The sequence below is a fragment of the Rhagoletis pomonella genome, unplaced genomic scaffold (assembly GCF_013731165.1).
Source record: "Rhagoletis pomonella isolate Grant_MI unplaced genomic scaffold, Rhpom_1.0 Rhpom_scaffold_00011, whole genome shotgun sequence".
NCBI classification, from domain to species: Eukaryota; Metazoa; Arthropoda; class Insecta; order Diptera; family Tephritidae; genus Rhagoletis; species Rhagoletis pomonella.
Window position 1 is genome coordinate 1,596,449 of NW_023458565.1, and position 24,703 is coordinate 1,621,151.

General features: G+C 31.8%; 1 protein-coding gene across 1 annotated transcript in view; it reads left to right on the forward strand.

Annotated features, from left to right (window-relative positions):
* Window positions 1-24,703, forward strand: part of LOC118747280 (titin homolog) — a 202,163-nt gene that overhangs the window by 175,566 nt on the left and 1,894 nt on the right. The window contains exon 16 of the mRNA XM_036481283.1: window positions 16,451-17,170. Within this exon, the coding sequence (XP_036337176.1) occupies window positions 16,451-17,170 (720 nt within the window). The remainder of the gene's footprint in view (window positions 1-16,450; window positions 17,171-24,703) is intronic.

The window sequence follows — 24,703 nt, forward strand, 5'->3', positions numbered from 1 at the left end:
TCACAGTACATATGAGTAACATTTCACATTTCCTATTTCATTAAAAACTAGTAAATACATGGCATGCTTTGCGCCTAATCCTATTTATCTTATCAATTAAATTGCATCAAAAATTTAAAACTTGTGGCAACCTTCAAAATAAATATTTTCGGCTGTAAGCCATCTTAAACCTTTTCTTTTGGTAGCCCTATTGCAATAACTACTTTTTGTTATCAACTTACTAAGTGAAATTTTCAAACAGGTGGCAACTATCTAATTTTCTTCCTTTCTATATTTTCAGTTAGACCTCTAGCAATATATCGGTGAAAACTGCAATCAATTGCATGTACTAGTTTTGGAGTGATGCGCTTACAAACATACAGACAGACAGACAAAAATTCTAAAAATTGTTGATTTGGCTTCTGTTGCTCTAATAAAGATCCCCCATATTAATTAATTCTTTGATATATATATATATGTATATAATGTACAGACATCGGCCTGTTGCAGAAATCTCGCTTGTACGCATGTAAGGAGGCGCTCATATATATGGCTTGGACTTCGTGGGTGCATTGCACGAAAAAAACAAACTGTTTCAGTATGGTGGATTTTTTTATTCTGAATCGCAACCGCTTCTTAATATTTATTTTAGAGAATTCGTGGGTGGTGGGAATGTGCGCTTGCAAAATGTGGAGATCAATTAAAATATGAAACGGCATGAGAAGTGTGTTTCCTGGGTTGTATAAACAGGCTTCTAAACACAATAAAATACATTGAGGCCACTTCAGTCTCAAGTGAACTACTCATTTCTAAAGCCAGAGCAACTATTACGCACAATCCACTTATTTTGGGGCAATTTAAGGACGAGATGCGTAAAGTTGTGGCCGAGTTATATGTTATTAGTGCAGTGGTGTGAAAAGGCCACTAAGTAGAATCATATCCGTGGAGGAGATTTGAGAAATAAGGTTTTCTATAAATAAAAATAAATAAAAATGTTATCAAAATTCAAATACTCAGTGTGTTCTTTTTACCCGACTTCCAAAAAAGGAGGAGGTTATCAGTTCGTCGGAATATTTTTTTTGTATGTATGTTATCGCATAACTTTGGACCATAATTCTTTTTGCATCGGAAAGGTAGTGTCTCATAGGTCGTCCCATACTAATCTGGTTTAGATCCTATTATTGGATCATGAAATATATATATATGCATAAGTTTTTTGAGTCGGTTTTTTTTTGCTAAAAATTAGTGGTTTTAGCTTTATTTCCCCCCAGAAGAAAATGGATAGTCTGCTAAGATGAGTTCTCACTATTTGTTTGGTGCTGTTGGAGACAAGATATTTTCAAAACATATTTTAAGCTCCCATGTTGCTCAAGTCCAACTCGTTCTAAGTTCAATGCTAAGATCACTCAATTATCGACAATTTCGCTTACTTATTTATCATTGAATTCAAAATCGTATTCGTTTGACATTGGAAAAGGGTTGACATGGTTTAGGCTCCGTTCACAATGCGTTAAACCTCTGACTGACTGAGTTATTTGCTGTTCGACTAGTTGCGAGTGAAATTTGCTAGTAATTGAATCTTACAGAAACGAAACTGTCTGTGGAAAATTGGCTGCAGTAATCTAGGCACATACGATCCGTCTTTAATACTTAGCAACACACCCTACACGTAACGTTTAAAAGCGAAAATCTAAAATATTTTAAAAGATAATGGCAGCATTGTTAAATCTATTTCCACGCCATTAACGCCATCTTGCTGAATTTTTCTTTTCCCCCACTTCGTTAAGGGAGCTTTTGGCAAGAAGATCACCACAGATGCCGCCACAATGCACAAATCGAAAATTTTCTTGAAACCCAAATGTCAAAAATACTCCAACACACTTAAATCTGCATGCTATACATATGCACAGTTTTCAAAAACATATGTACGCACACACAGATACGAGAGATCTATGTATATTCACTTTCGAAAGCTTCTGCTCGTAGGGGAAATGCCTTTGGCATCACACATTGGGCGTCGTGCGAAATACATTTGCGAAAATCATTTAGTCGCCCACGAAATATTTTCTCTATTGGCGCTGAGCCAGAAGACACTTGGCAATTTATTTTGAAACTATTATTTTATTATTTTGACAAGATGAACTCTCGACTTACCACATACCTGTAGAGCGGCACCTCGCGCCGGAAACATTTTCATGTGGCAGTTTCTATCAACGTGAATAGATATGAGAAAACATTATGTATGCAAATAAACGAGTCTCTATGTTAATATAATAGAATCCCTACCCGACACGTGCCATGAAAATTTAGCTAATTTCTCATTGGGAAGCTAGTAAGTATCAGCCGAGTTTTGAATAACTTTTGAAAAAAATTGCCTCTATTTTAAATCAATTCTAATTATGTAAGCATATATTAGGTATTAGGATCTATGACCTTTTGCTATTTTTCGTGTAGTTTCATAATGCCATCGGAGTAGAACTTCTGAGGTTTATCAGCGAATAACTTCGCTATGTTATTTCAAGCGGCTCTTCAGTAGGTACATTTTGTAACATCAAGAGTTTGCAGAGGTTGCAAATGGAAGTCACACAGAGCAAGGTTAGGGCCATACGATGGATGCATTTAAACTTTCCAACCAAGTTCCGTCAATTTGTTCTGAGCAATTAAGGATGTGTCTAAAAGTTAGTAGTGCTCAAAGTTCTCAGGCTGTAGACGAAAAGAATTTCGGAAGAGTTTGTAAACATTTTGAAGAGGTTTGCCACCTGTTTGAAGTGTCAAATTCAGTTTACTTATTCACTTATTCAAATTCTTCATAATTCATCAGTTAACGTAAATTTGTATCACAATGTTATACGAAGGTTATTTAAGAAGATTTGTTTAAAAAATTATATTAAAATTATTTAGTAAGTTAAGGCTGGTTTTCACTATGTCAAAACCTGCTCATTTTTTGCACTTTCTGAAGTAATGCGTTTTTCGCTAATGCATAAAATAATTTTTTCATTTTTTGTCAGTGCCTTGAGATCTACACGATTCGTTCCATTTTCAAAATTGAAGTGTCAGATTAAAAAGCTTAACCTGTGGACAATAGAAGGTATATTTTTTTTAAAGAGTTGCCACCTGTTAAAAAATTAGATTGTTAAAAAATTAGATCCAAATTTTTTTATAAGTTAAATGAGTTATTAAGAGATGGGTATCAATCGAAATGTGTATTAACAACATGTAGTTGCCACCTGTTTAAAAAATCAAATTCCACTTTAATTAAAGGAATTAGGTAATTGAAATAGATAGTCACCATAAGGGAGTCAGACGAAAGAGGTTTAAAAAGGTTTTAGCTTAAAAATATTACGAATAGGATTGCCACCTGTTTGTAAAGTCGAATTTATTAGTCGAATAATAATTACGTCAAACCATAGGATTACGCCATCGTATTTCCTGTTTTATTACAAATACATACATTGTCAACCAGTGATTTGTTCTGTTTACTTTCCTTTTAAATTACTGGACTATTAAATTAACTCAAGAATGTTTTTACTCTCCACTTATTTCTTGCTAAATATGTCAAATTTTTTCATTTGTCTGGTACTCATATTGATATACATATTTCAGTTACCTTATTCCCTTAATTAAGGTGAATTTGATTTTTCTACGTGTCATTTAGAGGTAAAGTATTTTAAAAACTAGTTCAATTGATACCCATATTGTAATATCTAATTCATTTAACTTATTAAATAATTTTAATAAAATTTTTAACAGGTGGCAACCCCTTTCAAAAATAAAAAACTTTATTGCACATCTACAGGCCAAGCCCTGTCATTTGACACCTCACTTTTGAAAATAGAACGAACTATATGTACATACCTATGTAAAAGCCACAATAACCCAAATTCTCAACTTCAAACTGTATTTACAGTGAAAGTATGAAAGTTATCCAAAAACCAATTACATTTTTGAATTCAGCGTCCTCAATTTTACTAAGAAGCGAATTTTAATTTAAATCCGTCCATAATTATATTTTTGCCCACATTTTATATGGAAGGGAAGCACTGTGCGTCCTTTCGAAATTCAAATATGAGAAGTCGAAGTAAAGACCTTGGCCTGTGGATGTGCGATAAGATTTTTTTTTTCGATTTTGGAACTTTTTATCGCTACAGGGTGATTATAAACTTGATTTTATTAAAAACCCTCACTATGCGAGACCTCTCTTCACCCAGAAACGGCGGCACGGATTTAGTTGAAACATTTGGAATAGTTTTTAGGCTTTTGAAATAATATTTTGGGCGTTTTAACGCCATTCGAGTTCTCAAGTCATTATTATTATTAAAGTGTTGGTCGAACGGCATTTGCTCAGAAAACTTTTTTGTATGAAAATTCATGTTCGAAAATTCTAATTGAACAAAAAAAAAAATACCGTGTAATTTGTAAGCATGGGAAATAGAATTTTTGAAAGAGCCTGTTATGCACTTAAAATTTTTTTTCAAACGGCATAATTTTTTATTTTCTATGAAGTATCAGGTAGCAAAGAGAAGAAAAATATCGCCTAACAATGCGTCGCCCTAATGTATATATCTATTAGTTGAATTTTTAACTATCTTAAAACCACATACATATATACATAGAATGAGAGAAATAGTGTAGACCAGAAGTTTAATGAATCGTAAATGTTTACAGCTCGTAAACAATTTCGGCATGATTAGCACCTTCATCGTTAGATTCAAAGATTATTAGAATTTGTACATACATACATAAATACATGTTTATGTGAATAGACTGTAGCAACTGATCTTAGACCATGAGCAGACCTACAGACCCATAAGCGAATTCACTCATCAAACACGCTTAGTTGAAATCCTTGACATTGCTGGCAATCGACGGATGTCATTCCTCTTTGTTGTTCATTCTTTCCTTTTTGCTGATGTTTAGACATTTTGCGATGCACTGCAGCAGACATCGTGCAAGTGCATACGAACACACGCTGTAAGGCAATCTCGTGTATTTGTAAACAAGGTAATTTTAGATATTTTAGATGCATCGCAATTTCGCAAACACAGTTTCCTTGCAGTACAGTTTACGCGTTACACACAAAATAAATTTAAGAAAAATCTTTTTGATTGTATTTTAGAAACAGAAATTAAATTTTTCGCTTTGCTCGATTCTTGTAAATACATAAATACTAAGTAGATAGATACATATTTACGTTGCTGATATTGTATCTGCATGAGACACAGATTTTCTTAGCTTGACACACTTAGTTTTAAATTTAGCTGCGCAAAGTTGAACGGATGATGCCGGCAGCCAGTAAACAAGAAATTTCACAATGCATTACAATTTAAAGCGAAACAAGCTGCCGAAATTTATTTAGTTTATTCTTTAAGCAAATGTAATGTGACAATGTTTTCGGCGATTATTTAAGCATTCACATCCATATGCATAGCAATTATATACATATACACTCATATGAAGGTGAATATGTGCATAGGTATGCTTGCAAGTGGGCGTAGGTAGATACGTCCAAGAGCACTTCGGTAAGTTATTTTATTGAAAGATCTGTGCATCGCTATATTTTATAGCTTAATAATTTTGAAATGCACAAAATTTTTATTTCCCAAATAAAATGGCATTACTTAATTTCAAAAATGATGCATTAAAAAATGGGTCGAACAAATTTTCAATTTTAACGCTCTGTTGAATTTTTAATCCAAGGAGAAAATAGGTATGCATGCAAATATTAAATATTCTGAAGAAACATCAAAACTTTTCTCACACCTGCATATTGGCGGAATTTACAAAAAAGATATTAGAAATTCATAAATATTTCTACCACCTATATGTGTGTATAATGTATATTGTATATGTATGTGTGTATGTATATATGTATATATTGTTAATATATTTTTCGAAGAAAGGAATGTACTCTCTGTGGCATTGAAATTTTTTTTGGCTTGGCTGTCAAACCAAATGTTCGCGTATTTTTCAAAATATTCCTGCGAATCATGAGCATTTTGTTTAACTTCATTTCGCTGACTGTACTTGCATATGGAAGTGCTTACTTTGATGTTTTATTTATTTGATTATTATGCGAAAATAAAAACATTTGTATATTCCAAGAACATACTTTTTAGTATGACCTTGTTGTTCATATATGTATGTATGTACATAAGGACGGAGTAATTTGGTTGGAGCAAAATTTCTGAAGAAATTGTACTTGCTACGAATAGTTCTAAGCAAAAATGGCAAACAAACTCTATACCAAATATTACGTTTCACCCTCCTAATTTTCAAAAAGGAAAAGTAGTATATTGTATGAAAACAACACAAAATTAAAAAAAATAATAATAATTTCGTTCAGAAAAAATTATAATACACTACTTCATTCGTAAGTGCAATACGCGTTTTTCAAAATTAAATTATAACCACCCTAATGTACATATACATATCCATATATATGTATGTATGTATGTATGTATGGGCATATGTAAGTCTACAGACCATTATTAACAGAGCCAGGTTGACCGAGCTTTGCTCGGAATGCATACACAAATTTTAAAGTTTTCTTGGTTTGCGTATCAAATAATGGTCAATTGGATAGATTTAATTTAAAAACATGTTTTATATAATATTTTAAATGGAATTTGTTTTTTTAAGAATCGTCCTTTCCAATACCTATTGCCATGCAAATTATTTCAACAAAAAAACCTTATCATATATTAGCCTAAGAGATTCCTAATTTTTTAATGATGTTAACTCACAAAATATCGTAAAAATTTTTGCCGAATCAGTATTACAAAATTCTACAAAAAGAATATTTTTGATAGAAAAAAAAGTTTTACTCTTTGAATCTAATAAAATTAAAAAATATTTGACATTAAACGTTGCCACCTATTAACAAATGTGCCAGGTTGAAGAGTACATATTTAGAGTGTAAAACTGTGTATACATACATACATGCAAAATGAATATTTATAAAAAAAATGCACCATGCAACTAGTATCTAAGACACAAATTGGCATTAAAATGCGTGGCAACCCTCAACGAAAATATTTCTACTTTTAAGTTCTCAAAAATACCTTTATTTGATATCCTTATTAAGATTTAGTTACATTTTGTAGAATCGAAAATAAGTTGCAACCTTACACTAATATCATAAAAGACAACACTTAATATATAGGCAAAGCATTTTTCAAGGCTTTCTTTTAGCACCCGTAAGGAGTAATATTGTTTCTTAATTTCCTAAACAAAAAATGTAATAAATATACGATGGAAAATAGATGGCAACCCTATACAAAAATATTTCTGAATTGGGATTTTCAAAACACTTCGCATTTGAAATCCATATTGTGATGTGTTATTTAGTTTGTAACTAATCTCGAATATGTTGTTGCCCACCATATAATAATAATTTTGTCTTTGGTACAATATTTGTAAGGGCAAGAAGAAACAATATTAAACCAAAACGATCATGACGTCTGCTGGCCTGTCCTGTTTGAAGGCAAACTATGTAGTCCCTCATTTTTACAGATATCCGACAAAATTTTTTTTTTAATGCACTAATCATTTCTCGGAATGAGTCACTACAAATGATATATGCTGTGAGGCGTATCATGAGCCATTGTAATACATCTCCTATGTATATATGTATGTAGATTCTATTGTAATTTTACAAACAACATGAGGATTCATCGATCAAATGCATTGCTACCTCACCTGGCCACTGTACCATTTACTTGTTTTGTCAGCATTCTAGAAATGTCGAAAGTAAATACATATATTACAATATGTATATCTCAAAAAACTGACTCACCTAAGAGTAGTGAAAGTCATACAAATGCAAACTTTGTTCTGATATTTTATACATATATGTATACCTATATAAATGGTATATTTTTTAAATTTTTTTCTAAATTAATTAGCCAAATTCTAAAATTGTCGAATGAACTCATTTGAGAGGCAGCCAATTGGTGCTCACTTTAGAGCCATCGAGTCAAAATGCCAGAGGCGGTCCAACGATTCACGAATTTGTTTTGATTTTTTACATTAAAAAAAATAATACATAAAAATGTATTTGTATCTTTATATGTGTTTAAAACCCGATGCAAAACAAAAAAAAAATAAACACAATTCGTGGGTGTCAAATAGATGAGACATACTTTGAAGAACCCACTTTGAGCGCTAATGGTTTGTTTTGTGAAGAGATCAACATTTTTATGGGTTTTCTAAATGAACGATGCATTCAAAAATAAATAATATATTCATTATATACATTAGTACATGCATACATACATATGTATGTAAGTATATATATACAAATATTTTTTTTTTAATTTTTAAAGCACAATATTCTGAGTTGAAACGAAAATTATTATAACGAGTTTGAGAACCAATTTTTTATTATGAAATATTTTCGTTGAATTTTTTCACCGTTACTTTGTTTCTTGAACACTCAACGCATATGTCGCCAATGTGTCGCTACACTTTTGGTTTTCTTACAATTTCACAGTTTTCGAATTTCTCCCTTAATTTCCATTCACATTTATATTTATTACAATTCATTTGGCATTCGTTTAATGGCATATTAAACTTAAATTATTTCCAACAGATTCTTAAATTCCGACCCCCAGCTAAGTACACAAGTACATAAATAAATATGACGGAAAATTGCGTCGAAATTAAGCCACAAATTATTTCGACCCGAAAAAAAGTTTCAAAAATGTTACTTGCTGGGAAATTTTTCCCTTATTAATTTACGAGCACTTGAAACATTTTATATATTTACAGATTAATATACATACCTATGTTAATACATAGTTAAGTACATGTATGTATGCAAACGTAGACACTTCGAAGGCACATCGCTGCGGGTGGATGGCGGTGAAAGCGATTTATCAAAAAGCAATAGCCTTGCAACATATCAGCATTGTATTCTTAAATAATATATATATATATATATATGTTTACACAGAAATTTACTTATTTACTTATATTAAAAATACACATCCATACATATGCAAGCACATTAGATTGGATCAACAAAATCGACTATCTTTTTTTTTTCAAAATCAACTATGGAATATTTTCGGGACGCCTGTCAAAAGCTCTGCTCATAATACTTAGATTTAGAGATCGCTAATCGCAAATTTCTATTTTCCTTATAAATAACACAGGAACAAGTGTTTTGAATTTCATAACACGTTTTTAAATCAATTTTTTGAAATTAACGGTATATAGTATATCGACGGCTGAGTGGAGGATCGACATATCTCGGCAGCCAGTTCGAAAACGCTCTACCTCAAAAAACTTTTCAAGAACGCCCTATTTCAGAATTTGATTGAAAAACGCCCTATCAGAATTTTTTTTTAAAGAACGCCCTATTTCCGTATTTGGGTCAAAAACGCCCTATCTCAGCTGAAAATATATTTAAAATATGTTGAGATAGGACGTTTTTGAATAGGCAGCTGGGATAGAACATTTTTGAAACGAATTTCAAAATAGGGCGTGCTTCATTCAAATTCTGAAATTGGGCGTTCTTGAAAAGTTTTTTAAGATAGAACATTTCGAATTGCCTGCCGAGATATGCCGATCCTCCACTCAGCCATCGATACATGTACATATTTTAAAGGAAATTTAAGGCTTTAAAAAGTCTATTATGATTTTCCAGAAATTGAAGGCTTTAAAAAGTCTATTATGATTTTTCATGAATTCCCTCATCCAAAAGTTATTCAAGGATAAAGTCGAGAATGTCTTAGTTATATGGAGGAAAATGCATAGCATCTTCAACCAAAAAAAACAAAAAACAAGAATTAAATTAAATTTACAAAAATTAATTTTGAAAAAAGATAAAATATAGTTTTCGCAATTAATAAAAAAAAAACTCGCAAAATCTGAAAACATTTTTATTTTATTTTTCAAACGCAACGTGCATATCAAATTCAAATGAAATAGTTTGTTCGATAATCTCATAATTATTGATACTGATTGGCATACGCACAAAAATTGCATAGTAGGGGCTCAAAGTCACAGTTAATTTCTAAAGCAAGCTAAAAGTTCTTTCAGCAGTGTTTGCAAGAAACACGTGTGATCAAATTCATCTATCCGCAATTTATGAAAATATTGAAATTTATGTTCATTATTTTTAAGTTTACAATGACTTATAATCATCAGCTGTAGCTTAAACTTGCAAGTTTTTTTGCTAATTTAGCGTGCGCATACTTTTTTTGTATATGTTCCAATTTGAAAGATAAACGTTCGTTACTCGTCAGCAAGTGGATACTAAGTAGATATTTTTCAATGTAGAGCTATTATCGAACAGACTAAAATTTTGCGCAGCTAATTCTCAGACCAAAAGCCATATTTTTTCGCCGGCAAAACATTTTTTTTTTACGTTCGGTCTAATGTACCTACATTTTTATTACCAAATAGATGTATCTTCGCCGTGAAATCTCAAAAAATGCCAAGTTTTTCAATATCTTCACACACCACTTGAATTGGGTGAAATTTTTTGAATTCTTCATTATTTTTTGAAGGCAAGCAAAACAAATCCATTACGTTTGCGTCGTGGTGTCAGAAAAAAAAAAATGTTGAGAGGCTGATATGCAAACATGATTACCAAAAACTAAAAACTACTTTTGAAATTAGCCACTTGTTTTTTGAAATTTTTGGTGCGTACCCAAATTTAAAAATGTTAAATTGCTGTTTTATGTGTGCAATTCAAATAGGATAGTGAAGGCCCACAAAGCAATCACTTAAGCGTACAATCATACATATTTATATACAAGTACATTTATTTTAATTGCACAATTTCATTGTCAAAATATCTGTTTTACACAATTGTTAACAAAGCACACTGTTAATTATGCATTTTTGTCTATAAGTATTAGTATCTCAATTTAAATAGGATCAAACATATTTAAGTTGTTTCTGTTCAAATAATACCCAATTTCTTTCTACAGAATTGTGGAAATGCTTAATTTAGTCGGCACGGCAGTGCTTCAGCTTACAGATTTCTTCTCATACCCGACTATATGAAAAAGAGGTAGTACCGGCGCAGTCACTAAAGCCCGTCGCCATAACGCTCACAAGCATAAATTGCTTACAAAAGTAGAATTGAAACGTCCTCTAGAAAAAAAATTTTATTTTTATTTCATATTGCTTTTCTGGCCGCATATTTCTTAAGAGTGCTATAGTGCTTATCATAATTATACACCACCCACAGTTTGGACAATCAGTTTTCTTATAATTTAACTTTAATAATTTTTTATGAAAACTTAGTTTATTATTCCGCAAAAATCTTATATATCCCAAGTTTAAAGTTTGTGCAATATTTAATAATGAATTGCATGCTTGAAGTGGCTAGGGCTTACCATAGATTTTTGGCACTTTTTTTGTTGAAAGTATCGCTCATTTTCTCGTTTTGTATGTTCGAAAATTTTTTATATGGAGAAAATTAGCGACACCTTCAACAGAAAAAATTGCCAAAAATCCACCGTAAGTCCCAGCTACTTCAAACTAGCAAAGGAGAATGGACTATTATTGCATACTCGAAATCTTTGTAGGAAATCTAATTGAAAAGGTTGTTGAATTTTATTTTTAAATATTACACAAATTTTTGTTAAAGAATTAACTATATTTTCATAAAAATAATTAAAATTAAATATATTTTAAAAAAACTTTAAAGTCAAAACTTGGTAATATTTTGGGAGGCGTATAATTCTGATAAGCACTATAGATATCATTGTAAATACATAAGATCATATGTGGACACCAGTACTTATAGCTTTTAATCGTAAATTAAAATACGACAGTCAGTAAATAGTTTCGTAACTCTTTCAATGAAGAAGCCATTACTTAAAGTTTGAAGGCAGCAAATAATCACAGGCAATCTCATTCTAATGGCAAACCTCCCAATAGAGCTGTAAAACTATCGATGGTCCTATCGATACTATCGAATGGTCGTTGGCCGCTATCGATAGTCTTTGTTTGAGGAAATATATTTATTGTTTATATTATATATACTACTTACTATGCATTTTTTTTTTTGAAAATGGGGATTTGGCTACATTGATTTGCGTACACATCACTATTTTCTTTTTCCTATTGCTGGGTTTTACACGGTTCAAGTAATGAATTCAATTCTGCTTGCTAGTGGAAGAGAGGGGTGAGTCTGTACCGTCAAGTGGTTTCAAGTTTCTTGCTTTGCTTTTAACATTTTCGCAAATAGAAAACACAAAAGAGAATGAACTAGAATTGCTTTAAAGTACTTGAAGCATGTAAATCGGGTGTAATTAAATTTGAGAAAAATAGTTTGAATATCTTTTTGGAACCATGCTATAGTGTTAGTGATTCTGCGTCGATGGAAGAACCTATTGATATAAGCCAGGGTTAGTCAAATTTTGGAGATTCTTGTGTCGAAGAGAAAGGACAAAGTTATTGAAAATCGCTATATAACAACTAGCTAATTCTTCAGGAACTAAAAAGAAAAACTGAATTTTTTATATAAATATCTTCGTCAATGCATTTAAAAATTGTCCGATACTATCGATAGTATCGATAGTTTCAATGCAAACTATCGAAAACATCGAATGGGATGACTATCGATAGTTTTACAGCTCTACCTCCCAATGTATTTCTGCCATGAAAAAACCGCTTCTCATAAAAATATAATCATCCTTTAAGCATCCGTCGTCTACGGTTATCAACTCCACACCGCCATACTCAGCTGGCAGATCATCAGGTTCGGCAGCTAAGTTGTTTATCAGTTGCGAAATTGCTATTTGCACCTCGTCATAGTCGGGAGATGGTCGCTTCCGTCGTCATTGACTGGGGGCTCGGGTTCATCTTCTCTACTACTTTCGGTACGGCTACCATTAAACATGTGGAAAATTATTCCCTCCCTTCGTATGTATGTTCTGGACATCTGTATTTAGGTCGCCGTGGTTGTCTTGAAACCTTTCCTAAGTCACCTAACTTTGTAATAAAATTTGCGGGCGTCCTCACTGTCGATTATTTGCGAAATTTCAAATCAATAACGGAAATGTTCAATGCTTCTTCATGCATTCTTATAAACACGTATGTTTAATATCAATTTTCAGATGTGCTTTTAAAAATATTTGTTTAAAAAAATTCCAATTTTATAATTGCTTTGTTTGCACACCGTCTTCAAACGAGGCACAACTCAAAATTTGGTATTTTTGAAATTATGCGCTAAAAATGTACACAAAGCTTTTATTTACCTTTCAGCAAAAGCCGGAGCAAATTTTTGTTATAATTTGCTAAAAAAACCTATGGTAAAGTCTCCCTTGCCCATATGATTATCATGTGTTAAGAAATAGTATTTCGCATTTTCTGACAAACGTGTTATTTTGAGTTGTGTCACTTTTGAAGACGTTGCGCGATATGTGCAACGTTGGAAATGTTTACGGATTTTTGGCATAAACATTTCAAAAATAGCACCAACTTTGTTTTTATTTGCTTTTGATTTTTTTTTCACCATATACACTGTTAAAAAGTGCAATATTTTCAAGAGAACTAATTGCGAAAGGGTGTTTTTACACATAGGTATATTTGTATATGGGGCGTTCTATACCAAAATGGATGGGGTTCACGCTTCATGTGTTTGATTTGTTTCAAATTATTAAGGTACATGGACAATCATAAATAATAAATAAATGTTAAATTTAAGCTAGATTAATACATTTTTAAAAACTTTACAGCACAGAAACCAAAACAAATCGATTTAATACTTTTCCAAATATCTCGAGAGCGGGGCGAGGAAAAAATTTGAAAAAAATCACACATACAAATATCAAAATTCTCTATGAAAATAAATTTTTATATTTTTTTTTCTTTAAAAATTTTTCACATTTTTTGAAAAAAAAAAATTAGTTTTGAAAAATGTGCCATCTCAAAAAAAAAATTTAAAAAAATCACACATACGCACATCAAAATCCTCTATAAAAAGAAATATTTTTAAAATTTTTTTCTTGAAAAATTTTGCAAATACAAATTTTTTGATAAAAAGATTAGTTTTTGAAAATATGCGATCTCAAAAAAAAATTTCAAAAGATCACAATGGTAGCTCTGAGTATTGCGCAATATTTAAGTGTATTATTACGGGGAGCACCCGTATTGAACTGTGACTTTTTGTTATACCGAAGTTGAGTAAAATGAGTACATTACAAATTTACAATTTTTTTTTTTTTTTTTTCGAGTATGCAATTTTTTTAGCCCATTCAATTTTAGTATAATATAGTGTAAGTTTTAAGCGATTGCAAAACTGGCGTTATTTTTTTTTTAATTTTGTTTGAAAACGGGTTTGCGCATTTTCTTTCATAAGAAAAAAGTGCAAAAAGACGTCGGCAAAAAAAATATCAATGCAAGTTTTCAGTAGCTTTAAACTTGCACTTTACTAAAATTTAATGGGCTATAAAACTGCATACTGCAAAAAATTAACAAAAAATAAAGTGTAAATTTGTAATGTACTCATTTTACTCAACTTCGTTGTAAAAAAATCATAACTCAAATTATTGTAGCGTGCACCCCGTAATATTATACTTAAATATTACGCAATACTCAGAGCTACCATTGTGATTTTTTTTTTATTTTTTTTGAGATCGCATATTTTCAAAAACTAATTTTTTTATCAAAAAATTTGTATGTGGAAAAATTTTCAAGTAAAACAAAGTTAAAAATATTTTTTTATAGAGAATTTTAATGTGTGTAAGTGTGATTTTTTTTTTAATTTTTTGTTCGCCCCGTTCTCGAGATATTTGGAAAACTATGAAATCGATCTATTTTTGTTTTTGTGCCGTAAAGTTCTTAAAAATGTTTTAATCAGGCTCAAATTTCACATTTATTTATTATGAAGTGTGAGCCCCGTCCATTTTGGTATGGAACGCCCCATATATTATATGCTTTTAAAAGATTTGCGACAATAAATAATACATGGTAGCATTTTATTGAAAGGAAACCAAATTGAGAGCTAATTAACCAGAATTTACAGGTGATTCTTACCTTTAACAAGTAATATTTAGCAAAAAAAACCGACTTTAACTCTCATATAAAAAAATATATATATATATACATATATATATATATCTCATGATCCACTGATCGGATCTTAACCAGATTAGTATGGGACCACCTCTGAGACACTACCTTTCCGATCGGAAATCGGTTGACGTGGTCCAAAGTTATGAGGTAACATACATAAAAAAAAAAAATATTCCGACGAACTGATAACCTCCTCCTTGTTTGGAAGTCGGTTAAAAATCATTATTTATGAATAATGAAAATCGATAAAAGCGCTGAAGATCACCATAATTTCATAAATATTTTGCGCGTCCTACATTACGAAATTGTAAAATTATAGAGAATATTCCAGAAATACATTTCATGTACAAGCAAATGTACTGCGAATTTGTTGACATTTCTATCGACCTTTCATCAATAATCAACCGAATTCGATTGGTCCAATACTAATTTGGTTTAGATGCGAATCATCTCGTCATGAAGAAATTTACGGTACTTCTAATTTGTAATTTGAGAATTAAATTCTTGCTTCTTAGATTTTATTTAAATATCTTCTTATGATTTTGTTGATTATGTTAGGCCTGATATTCGGGATACAAGCAGACAAACTCCACGACCATTCTTCGCCGGCGTAGTCATTTACATTATTATCTTTTTATTATCAGTCGCGAGCCGGAGTTTATTAAACTCGTGGGTCATCTATTTTTGTTTTAAACCGCAACTGCAACAATTTCATATCGAAATCCGATACTATACGCGTTTTTTCGTTCTCTTCTCATCGATGCTTTCTGCAAATTGATCCCTCAAGACCACACATACAGCCGTAGTGGTCTCTATGAGGGGTAAAGTCTAATGTCATCACAAATTTCAACTGAAACTTGAGAATAATAAGCTACACACATACATACATATGTACATATATAGGTAGATATATCACATGTATGTTTGTAAGCATTCGCAGAAAGAATTCGTGTTAAATTGAAAAAAAAAATAAATAAAAATTCAATCCCTGAAATAATTCAGGAAGTGAAATAAATATTAAGAAACTTTGTACTTTCAGTTCGAATTAAAATTTGTTTAATTATCATAATACATTTCTAAAAATTTATATCATTGCGCTTAAGCAATGTGCTAATTTTACTGCCTGTCCGCGCGCCAAAATCTTTATACAGCTGCTATATTTCCGTGGTTTCTCAATTTACTTACATATTATAAATCAAAGTCTCATTTGCAAATGAGTTTCGTCGATTGCGAATTTTCAGCAAATGTGTCGTAATTAAATTTGCAATTCATACAAATCACAGCACTTTTCCGATAACTTGAGTTGACGTATAATTAGCTAAATTAGCATTTGTCGCATGCGGAAATGTCACACAAGATTTTTAAATAACGCTAATTGCAAGTTTTCTAATAACATTTCTTTGTAATAAATAGTACAATTTTATGCTTGCAGATCAAGGCACACAAACCGATTCGTTGCTGATTACTGAAGATTCAAGCGTAAGTGGACCAAACAGCCGATCGCGGGCCAAAAGTGAGACACATGAAGAAGGCGCCGCCCGCAACGATGCGGAACACTCGCCATCGCCTCAACGTGAAATCGTACATAAAATTCACAAATCATCATCGTTCTCTTCGTCTTCGGGCAACTCGCAGGGCGCATCTTCCCCACTCGGCTCAGCCACCTCAACCACATCGCTGCACTACTCACCGATTCGCCCCGCCAAACGCACCCTAAAGAGCGACACCATCAACACATATCAAAAATGGGAGACTACCATTGAGTCCATTAGCTATGTTTCAAGTAAAACTTTGGCCATCTCAGACTATGGCTCGGATGCGGAAAGAACCAGATCTGATTCGATTTCCACCCATTCTCATTCCACAAGATCGCGTTCCACAACTCCAGTGCCGGGACCAGTGCCAGCGGCCAGAAGCGCCACCAAGGCCGCGACACCAACCAGCAGCAATACCACCTCAATGGATAGCAGCAGCAACAGCAGTAGCGGCATTGATAGCGGCTCGGCGTGTTATGGTGCAACTTACAAGGCAACAACCACCACTACTACAAGCAGTTCCAATAATAACTTCAATGGCAGCAGGATTTGTGATTCTAAATCACCGAAGCTGATTCAATTATCGAATAGCTCGCCATTGTCGGTTAAACAGACAGGTATGTACAATATCTGTTTGTTTTTTTTTGTTTTTGTAGTTTCTATTTTTTTGTAAAATACTTATTTTCCATAGTTCATTTTCTTTCACTTGGCGCTCTTCCATTCATATGAGCATCTTGATTTCTTTTAGCATGTGTGTACCGACATACATACATACACATATATATTCATACTATATATATGCACCCTATGTTTATTATTCGCATTCCATATCATAATCGCTTTCATGTACATTTGTGCGTTGCGTGTTTCATTTGTGTTTATAATTCATTGACGGTTTATTTCATGGTTCTAAAATTTTCGTTAATTCTCACATTCTTGCGCATACATAGTATGTACGTTTATTCTTAAGATCGGAAATTTATTTTCTTTATTTTCCACATTGGTTCCACCATGCCTATGAGTTGATTCGAAAAAGCATTAATGTAGCGGCGCACTATCTAATAAATCGTTGAGTCGAATATCTCGGAATTTTATTTACTTAACTCCCGCCGAGAGCTTAAAAGATCACTGTTTGTTTTTTTCCTTTTATACTGTTAAAAATATACATACATAAGTACAAACACTATAGTCAGCTCAATAATTCAGGCCCCTTGATTATGCGAAAAAGTTGTATACGAATATTGGAGTTTTCACCCTCAGATTCAGGGGCTTCCGATCAAATGTATCTTGTCAAGAAGTACTGGAAAATCCAAAGAACCGAAATCGAGATCAAAGGAAGACAAAAGCAACTGGACAGTTCTTCTAATTTCAATTATTTGTAAGTTGACAAGTTAATGAAATTAATATGATGGCATCGGGTTATCAAAATTAAGGGAACTTGAAGCAAAACTAACGAATTTTCATTGCACTATTTCGATTTTGGCAGCATGACAGCTGCAGATAGGATTCCATATAATATCAGCGTATTCTTATTTTGAGTTTGATATTTTGTGGTTAGATTGAACAATTTTATTGAGCTAGAGGCCATTTATAATGAAAAAATTTTGTTAAAATAATAATTTACACAAAGGTAGAAGTTATAGCTGATCAGCACATCTCCGCATCAGACTTCTTCGACCGCCGTCACTGAGATATAAACCAGCGACCACGGATTACAAAGCCAAGTGGTCTAACTACTTAGCTAAGCTCGGCACGTAAACTGTTGTTGCTTTTTCCTCTTTTTCCATGTGTTATCTAGGGTTGCCAACATTTTCGAACACATTTATAGTACTTTTTGAAAAAATATAGTACACTTCGAATATATATAGTATTTCATTTAAAATAAAAAGTATGTAAAAAACGATTTTTAATTGATGGAAAAAGTTCTTCCTGTGAATGCCGAAGTTTTTGGTATAGAGAGTAGAAATGAAATAATTTAAAGTAAAGTAAATTTTTTAATTCTCTTTCAATTTTTTTTTTTAAATACGTTACCTTTTTTGATTATAAACTCACAATGACCTTTTACTTTAAAGAATAATTGATTTAATATTTTTATTTCAGTATAAAGGTCATCCATTTTAATACACATTTTTCGTAAAAATTACTGAAATATATTTATAATTATAATTGAAAATATAAATATATAAAATATAGTATTATTGCGTACTATATTTTTTTCCAACAGTATATAGTACGACGACCCCAAAAATAGTAAAATACTATATATTATAGTACGGTTGGCAACCCTAGTGTTATCCCAACTACAATCAAGCGCAGCTATCCCGCTGCTGTTTACACTTGATCATGTGGTTGTTGTTTTTTTTTCATATTCTATTTATTTTTTATTTTTTAGAATATTTAACTTTTAGGTTTTCTCGTCAAAGAATTTATTCTATGAAAGAGTTTGAGGTCATCGGCATAGAGTAAAGATGTCAGAGCCGAACATTAGATACCCGGCGCAAGCATCAAAAAATTTTTTTTTTTACCTTTCCGAAACTACCGCTACTTGGTAAGCAGGGGTGGATTCCTATTTCAAACATCTTCGATAAACTTATGTAGTTATCACGCCCATTTTCAAAAATTCCTTAATAATGTTACCTCTTTTCAAGGGATTGTTTTTAGTATAAATTTTGTGTAAATTACCCTCCTTAAATTTCGAAATATCGTAGTTTCAAGCATTTCTGAAATTTTACCGTTATATAAAAAGTGGGCGTAAATTTAAACTGATATCAATAATGTTCAACGTTTTGCTTTCATGTAGAAAGCACAATAAACATACCGAGTTTGGTAAATATTGGTCGAACGGTTACCGATATACATATATGTGATCGTAAGTGGGCGATGCCACGCCTATTTTCCAAAATTTTATCACAAACGTATTTTGTGCTAAGGAATTATTGCAAACATCAATTCTGAATAAATTAGCTTCGGTATTTACCGATTTATCGCAAGTTTCGAATTTCCCTAAACTACCGTTAGATATATGGGATGTGGGCGTGGTTATTGTCCGAGTTTAAAAATTGTTAAAACCATTTGGTATGTACCAAGGCCAAACACTGTGCCAAGTTTGGAAGAAATTGGTGCAGCGGTTACCAAGATATACACGTGTATAATATTCTTATTTTTCGCCTAAAAATTATTGCAAATGTCAATTTTGAGTGAATAATCTTCAGAAGTTTCTAAAATATCGCAGTTTTCGTATTTCTGAAAACTGCCGTTATATGGGAGGTAGGCGTGGTTATTATCAGATTTTGCCCATTTTCAATACCATCCGTCCTACGCCGAAAAGAAGTACACATACCAAGTTTCGTTAAGTTGTTGTGCCAAATGTCCACAGATCTGTATGTGTGACTATATGTGTACAAACTAAAAAAAAGAAAAAATCATAAAACGAACAAAATGGCCGGAATGATGTTTTTAGAAAAAAAAAAGCATTCACATATGAACACATTAAAAAATATAGAAATGACAAGTCTAGAACATTACTAAAATTTCTTACGTATGTTTTTTACCAGAGCTTTTCCAAAGAAAAAGCCCAACGAACTAGAAACCGATTAAACCGTTTTTCCTATTTCTGTATATTATGTAAATGATAAACTAGGGTACTCTTTCCTTAATTCAAACGGAACATACATATGTAGTCATAAGTAAGCGGTGGCCATTTAAAAAAAATTATAATAATCATATTTGCTGTTAAGAGATTGTTCTAAGCATTGCGGTAAATTAAGGTCCTTAAATCCGAGTTTTCGTATTTCTAAAATTTATCGTTATAACTATAGAGAGTAGGGGTAATTTTTGTCTGGTTTCAAACATTTTTAGCGCGTTCCTTTCCTATACCAAAGACAATAATTGCAACTAGTTTGGTAGAAATTGATAAATCGGTTTTCCGAAGAGATTATTACAAACATCGAATTTGAGTAAAATAGCTTTCGGTATTTAATGGTTGATGGCAGTTTCCGTATTTCCGTAAATTACCGTTATATGGGATGTGGGCGTGGTTATTGCCCGATTTCAAAGATTTTCAACAGGTTTCTTAGTGAGGATACAAGGTAAATGCTTTAAGGGTCTTTCTGGATATTTCCGGAGCTTTCAATAAAGTCTCAAGTGAAGTCATTACACTGTTCGGCAGTCGGCTTTTAGACTTTCTGAAAAACTTCGCTTCATCACTTCTTCAGAAAAAAATAGAAAATGTCCAGTGTTATGAATAGCATCGAACCCTCTGTTTTGTTGTGGATTAAAATTTTTTTAGGCCACAGGAAAATAAAAGCGAAGTGGACGGCAACTAGGATAACCAACAGTGTTGCCAGTTTAGCCGTTTTCCAGCTAGATTTAGCCGGTTGCCACAGCAAACAGCCAGAAAAAATTCGATTTAGCCGGAAGCCGATTTGTTAGCCGTTTTGAAAAAAAAAGTTAGACGTTTTTAGCCGATTTCGCTGTTTTCCGTATTTTATTAAAATTCAAATAAATGTAGATACATATAAGTTTCCATTTTTACAAATTTGCCGACCCAAAATCTATTAAAAACTGCTAGCCTTATCCCGGAGAAAATTTTCAAGTCGGACTGTGTTAAGTATATAAAATTAAACAAATTTTCTCTAATCCGAAAACTCTGCGCCGATTTCAATGATTTTTATTTTATGTGAATATACAGCGACCCAAATATGAACTGGGACGCGACATTTTAGCTTATTATTTTTTTATGAAAGTATCCATCGCGCGCCGCGCCGTGCCGCGCCCGTCCGCGTTTGCGCGCCATCACTGAAAAACCTAAGACGCTGAGAACAAATATGCGCATACCATTGAAGGAAAAAAGCAGTAATTTCCAATTAATTTCCAATTATTCGCTTATCAATTATTGGCAAAAATACAATTCGATTTTAAGCGTATACTGCAGAAGCGAATTTAACGCAGAACTACCCTGTATGCAAAAATAGATAGCAATTCATTAAAAATACATACGTTGTATTTTATGTATATGTATGCCTATATACATAATTGGAGTGTTTCAGTAAAATAAAGCCAGGGAAAATACTACTCACGGGCTTTATTTCCTTTTTTATGAAATAAATCAAGCGGGCGTTATTTCCTTTTCTTTGGGAAATAAAGCCCGCGGCCATTATTACTCTTTCGCAAAGGAAATGAAGTCCGCGGGCTCTATTGCCTTTTATTGGTGGGCGCTATTTCCCCTTCGAAATGGAAATAACGCCCATGGGATTTATTTCTCTTTTTTGGGAAATAAAGCCGCTGGTGGTTATTTCCGCGGGCCTTGTTGACTTACAAACACCATTTAAATCCAAATTTCATATGTTATGCAAAAATTATGAAAATTCTGCATTTTTTATTTAAAATTGTAGTATAGTAAAGTGCAAATTTAAGGTAGCTGGCACTTACCGTTGATTTTTGGCCACTTTTTGTTGATGGTGTTCCGCATTCTATTCCGTATAAAAAATTTTAGAACATACTTTGTATGGCAAAAATTCGTAACACCGTTATAAAAAAATTACAAAAATCAACGGTAAGTCCTAGCTACTTCAAATTTTCAATTATACTAAACTTTAATGGACTACAAAAATGCATACATACCATTTTGTAAAGACGCTGATTAAAAAGTTAAAAATTTTGGTGAAATTTTGCAGAATTTTCATAGTTTTTTCACAAAGTTTGAAATTGAGACTTATATGGTTTTTGTTGAGTAATCAGCTATATTTCCATTAAAAAATAATAAACATTAAATAAACTAAATAAAAATAGGCAAAACTTGCTAAAATCTCAGCACAAATGTATCCTATGGATTTGAACTCAATCGGTTCAGTAGTTTTCGAGTCTATAAACAGCATAATTTGCACTTGTATGTATGGCACACATTACCACATCTGTTCATTTGTACATTGTATGACGAGTGTATATATGTAGGTATAAATGCACAAATATCCCTGGAATCCACACTAAGCGCAGTACCACAACACACAAAAGTCATGTAAAATTACTAAATTTAACGTGTACACTTGTACATACATACGTATGAATGTATACGTAGATTAAGATGCATCACTCGCCATGCAAAAAAAAGCGCCACAATTTTTTTCATTGGAACACATTTATTATATTTTAAGATTTTCGCTATAATATTTCGGAAAATTAATAATATTTACGTTATCTGGATCAATTTGAAAATTTCTGGAAAAATCCGGTTCTGTACTTTGATTCCGTTGCTAAGATGCTCAAAAATTTGTATGCAGACCTCTTACATTACTGTCATCTTAGGTAATTTTTTGGAAAAACTTCTTTAACAATTTTTTTTTTTTAACTCGATTTGTTAAAGTACATACCTATGTATGTATGTATTTTGAAACCAGCTCACGTAAGCCATAGTACGTTCGTTTAAAATCTCCATTAAAAAATATCAAACAGCAAAATTCCGGCGAAATGTCTCTGTTATCTCACAATAGAAAAATATCCAGAATAGCACGCGAACAGAAAATTTGCAGAAACTTGCAAGTGGACAAACAGCTGATCGAATTTTTGTTTACATTCAAAAGTGTAAAATTGAAAACTGATCCCAAAGTGATCCAGGCACAGTTTATTGATTAAACCAATACTTAATTACTTTTTTCTTGCAAGTTTCATTAGCAGCATTTTATCATTCTTAACTTCCAAACCATACTAGCTGTTTTCTTGTTGGCAAATTGCTGCTGGCAAAAATTTTTCTATCAGAAACTAGCAGCTTCCCCTCAAAATGAAATGTCACTTTGCCCCTCAAGTTTTTTGCGTACGCGAACGCAAAAAGCTGATAGTTTTTATAACTTTCAATAATTTTCAGGTACGCGAATATAATTTTTATACACGAAAAAAAAATAAAAATTTGAGAAAACCACATAAAGGGAAAAAATAACTTTTTTTACAAAAAAATATTTTAAACAAAAAAGTTACTCACCAATTTAAAAAAAAACTCGCATCATTGTTAAGGCCATTCAACCCCCTTTCGTATATAAAAATTTGAGAAGAAACACTTAAATGGAAAAATATACCATACCAAATACACCAATTGTTTAAAAATCAGCTGGTAATTTTTACAAATATTTTTTTTTTATAAAAAAAAGTTATTTTTTCCTTTAAATGAGGTTTTTCTTAAATTTTTATATACGAAGTATACAAATATGCATATCAGAAGAAAGGAGTTTAACTGCCTTTACAACGATACAAATTTTTGAAAAATCGGTTAGTATTTTTTTTTTTTTTTTATAAAAAAAACATTTTTTCCTTTAAATGTGTTTCATTTTAATTTTTATACACGAAGTATACAAATAGGGATATCAGAAGAAAGGGAGTTTAATCGCCTTTACAACGATACTGACGTTTTAAAAATCGGTTAGTAACTTTTTTGTTTAAAATATTTTTTTAAGGTATTTTTTCCTTTTAATATGTTTTTTCTCAAATTTGTAAATACGAAGTATACAAATATGCATATCAGAAGAAAGGGGATTTAATCATATTTACAACGATACCAATTTTTTAGAAAATCCTTTAGATATTTTTTTGTTAAAAATTTTTTTTTTATAAAAAAATGTATTTTTTCATTTAAATTGTGTTTTTCTAAAATGTTTATATTCGAAGTATACAAATACGCATATCAGAAAAAAGGAGGGTTGATTACCTTTACAACAATGTAAATTTTTTAAATGTCTGTTCACAATTCTTTGAAATATAAGGAATTTAATTTTTCGAAGACCTGAACTTTGACCCCTTATAGCACCAGTAATATAAGTTTGCACAAAAACAGTAGTATACCATTTAAATAAGAGCAAAAGGAGGACTACTACGTCTATATTTTTAGGTCTTTAGTTATTTACATGCAATAATTAAACATAATTTTTTACCAAAGGTCCTATTTCGAACTTAGAAGGCCCATATCTCGATTTCGGAGGCTAACTTCGAAAAACGGAGAAATCTTTTTTTTACCTATGACTCAATCTCTTAAAAAAATTTGTTTGGCCCAATACCCAGAAAAAAAGTTTATTTTTCCATACAGTGTAATATATTATTTATGTCATCAATTGATTTGAAATGAGGTCGGTTAAAAAAAAAATTTAGAGCTATGTTTCCATGGAATT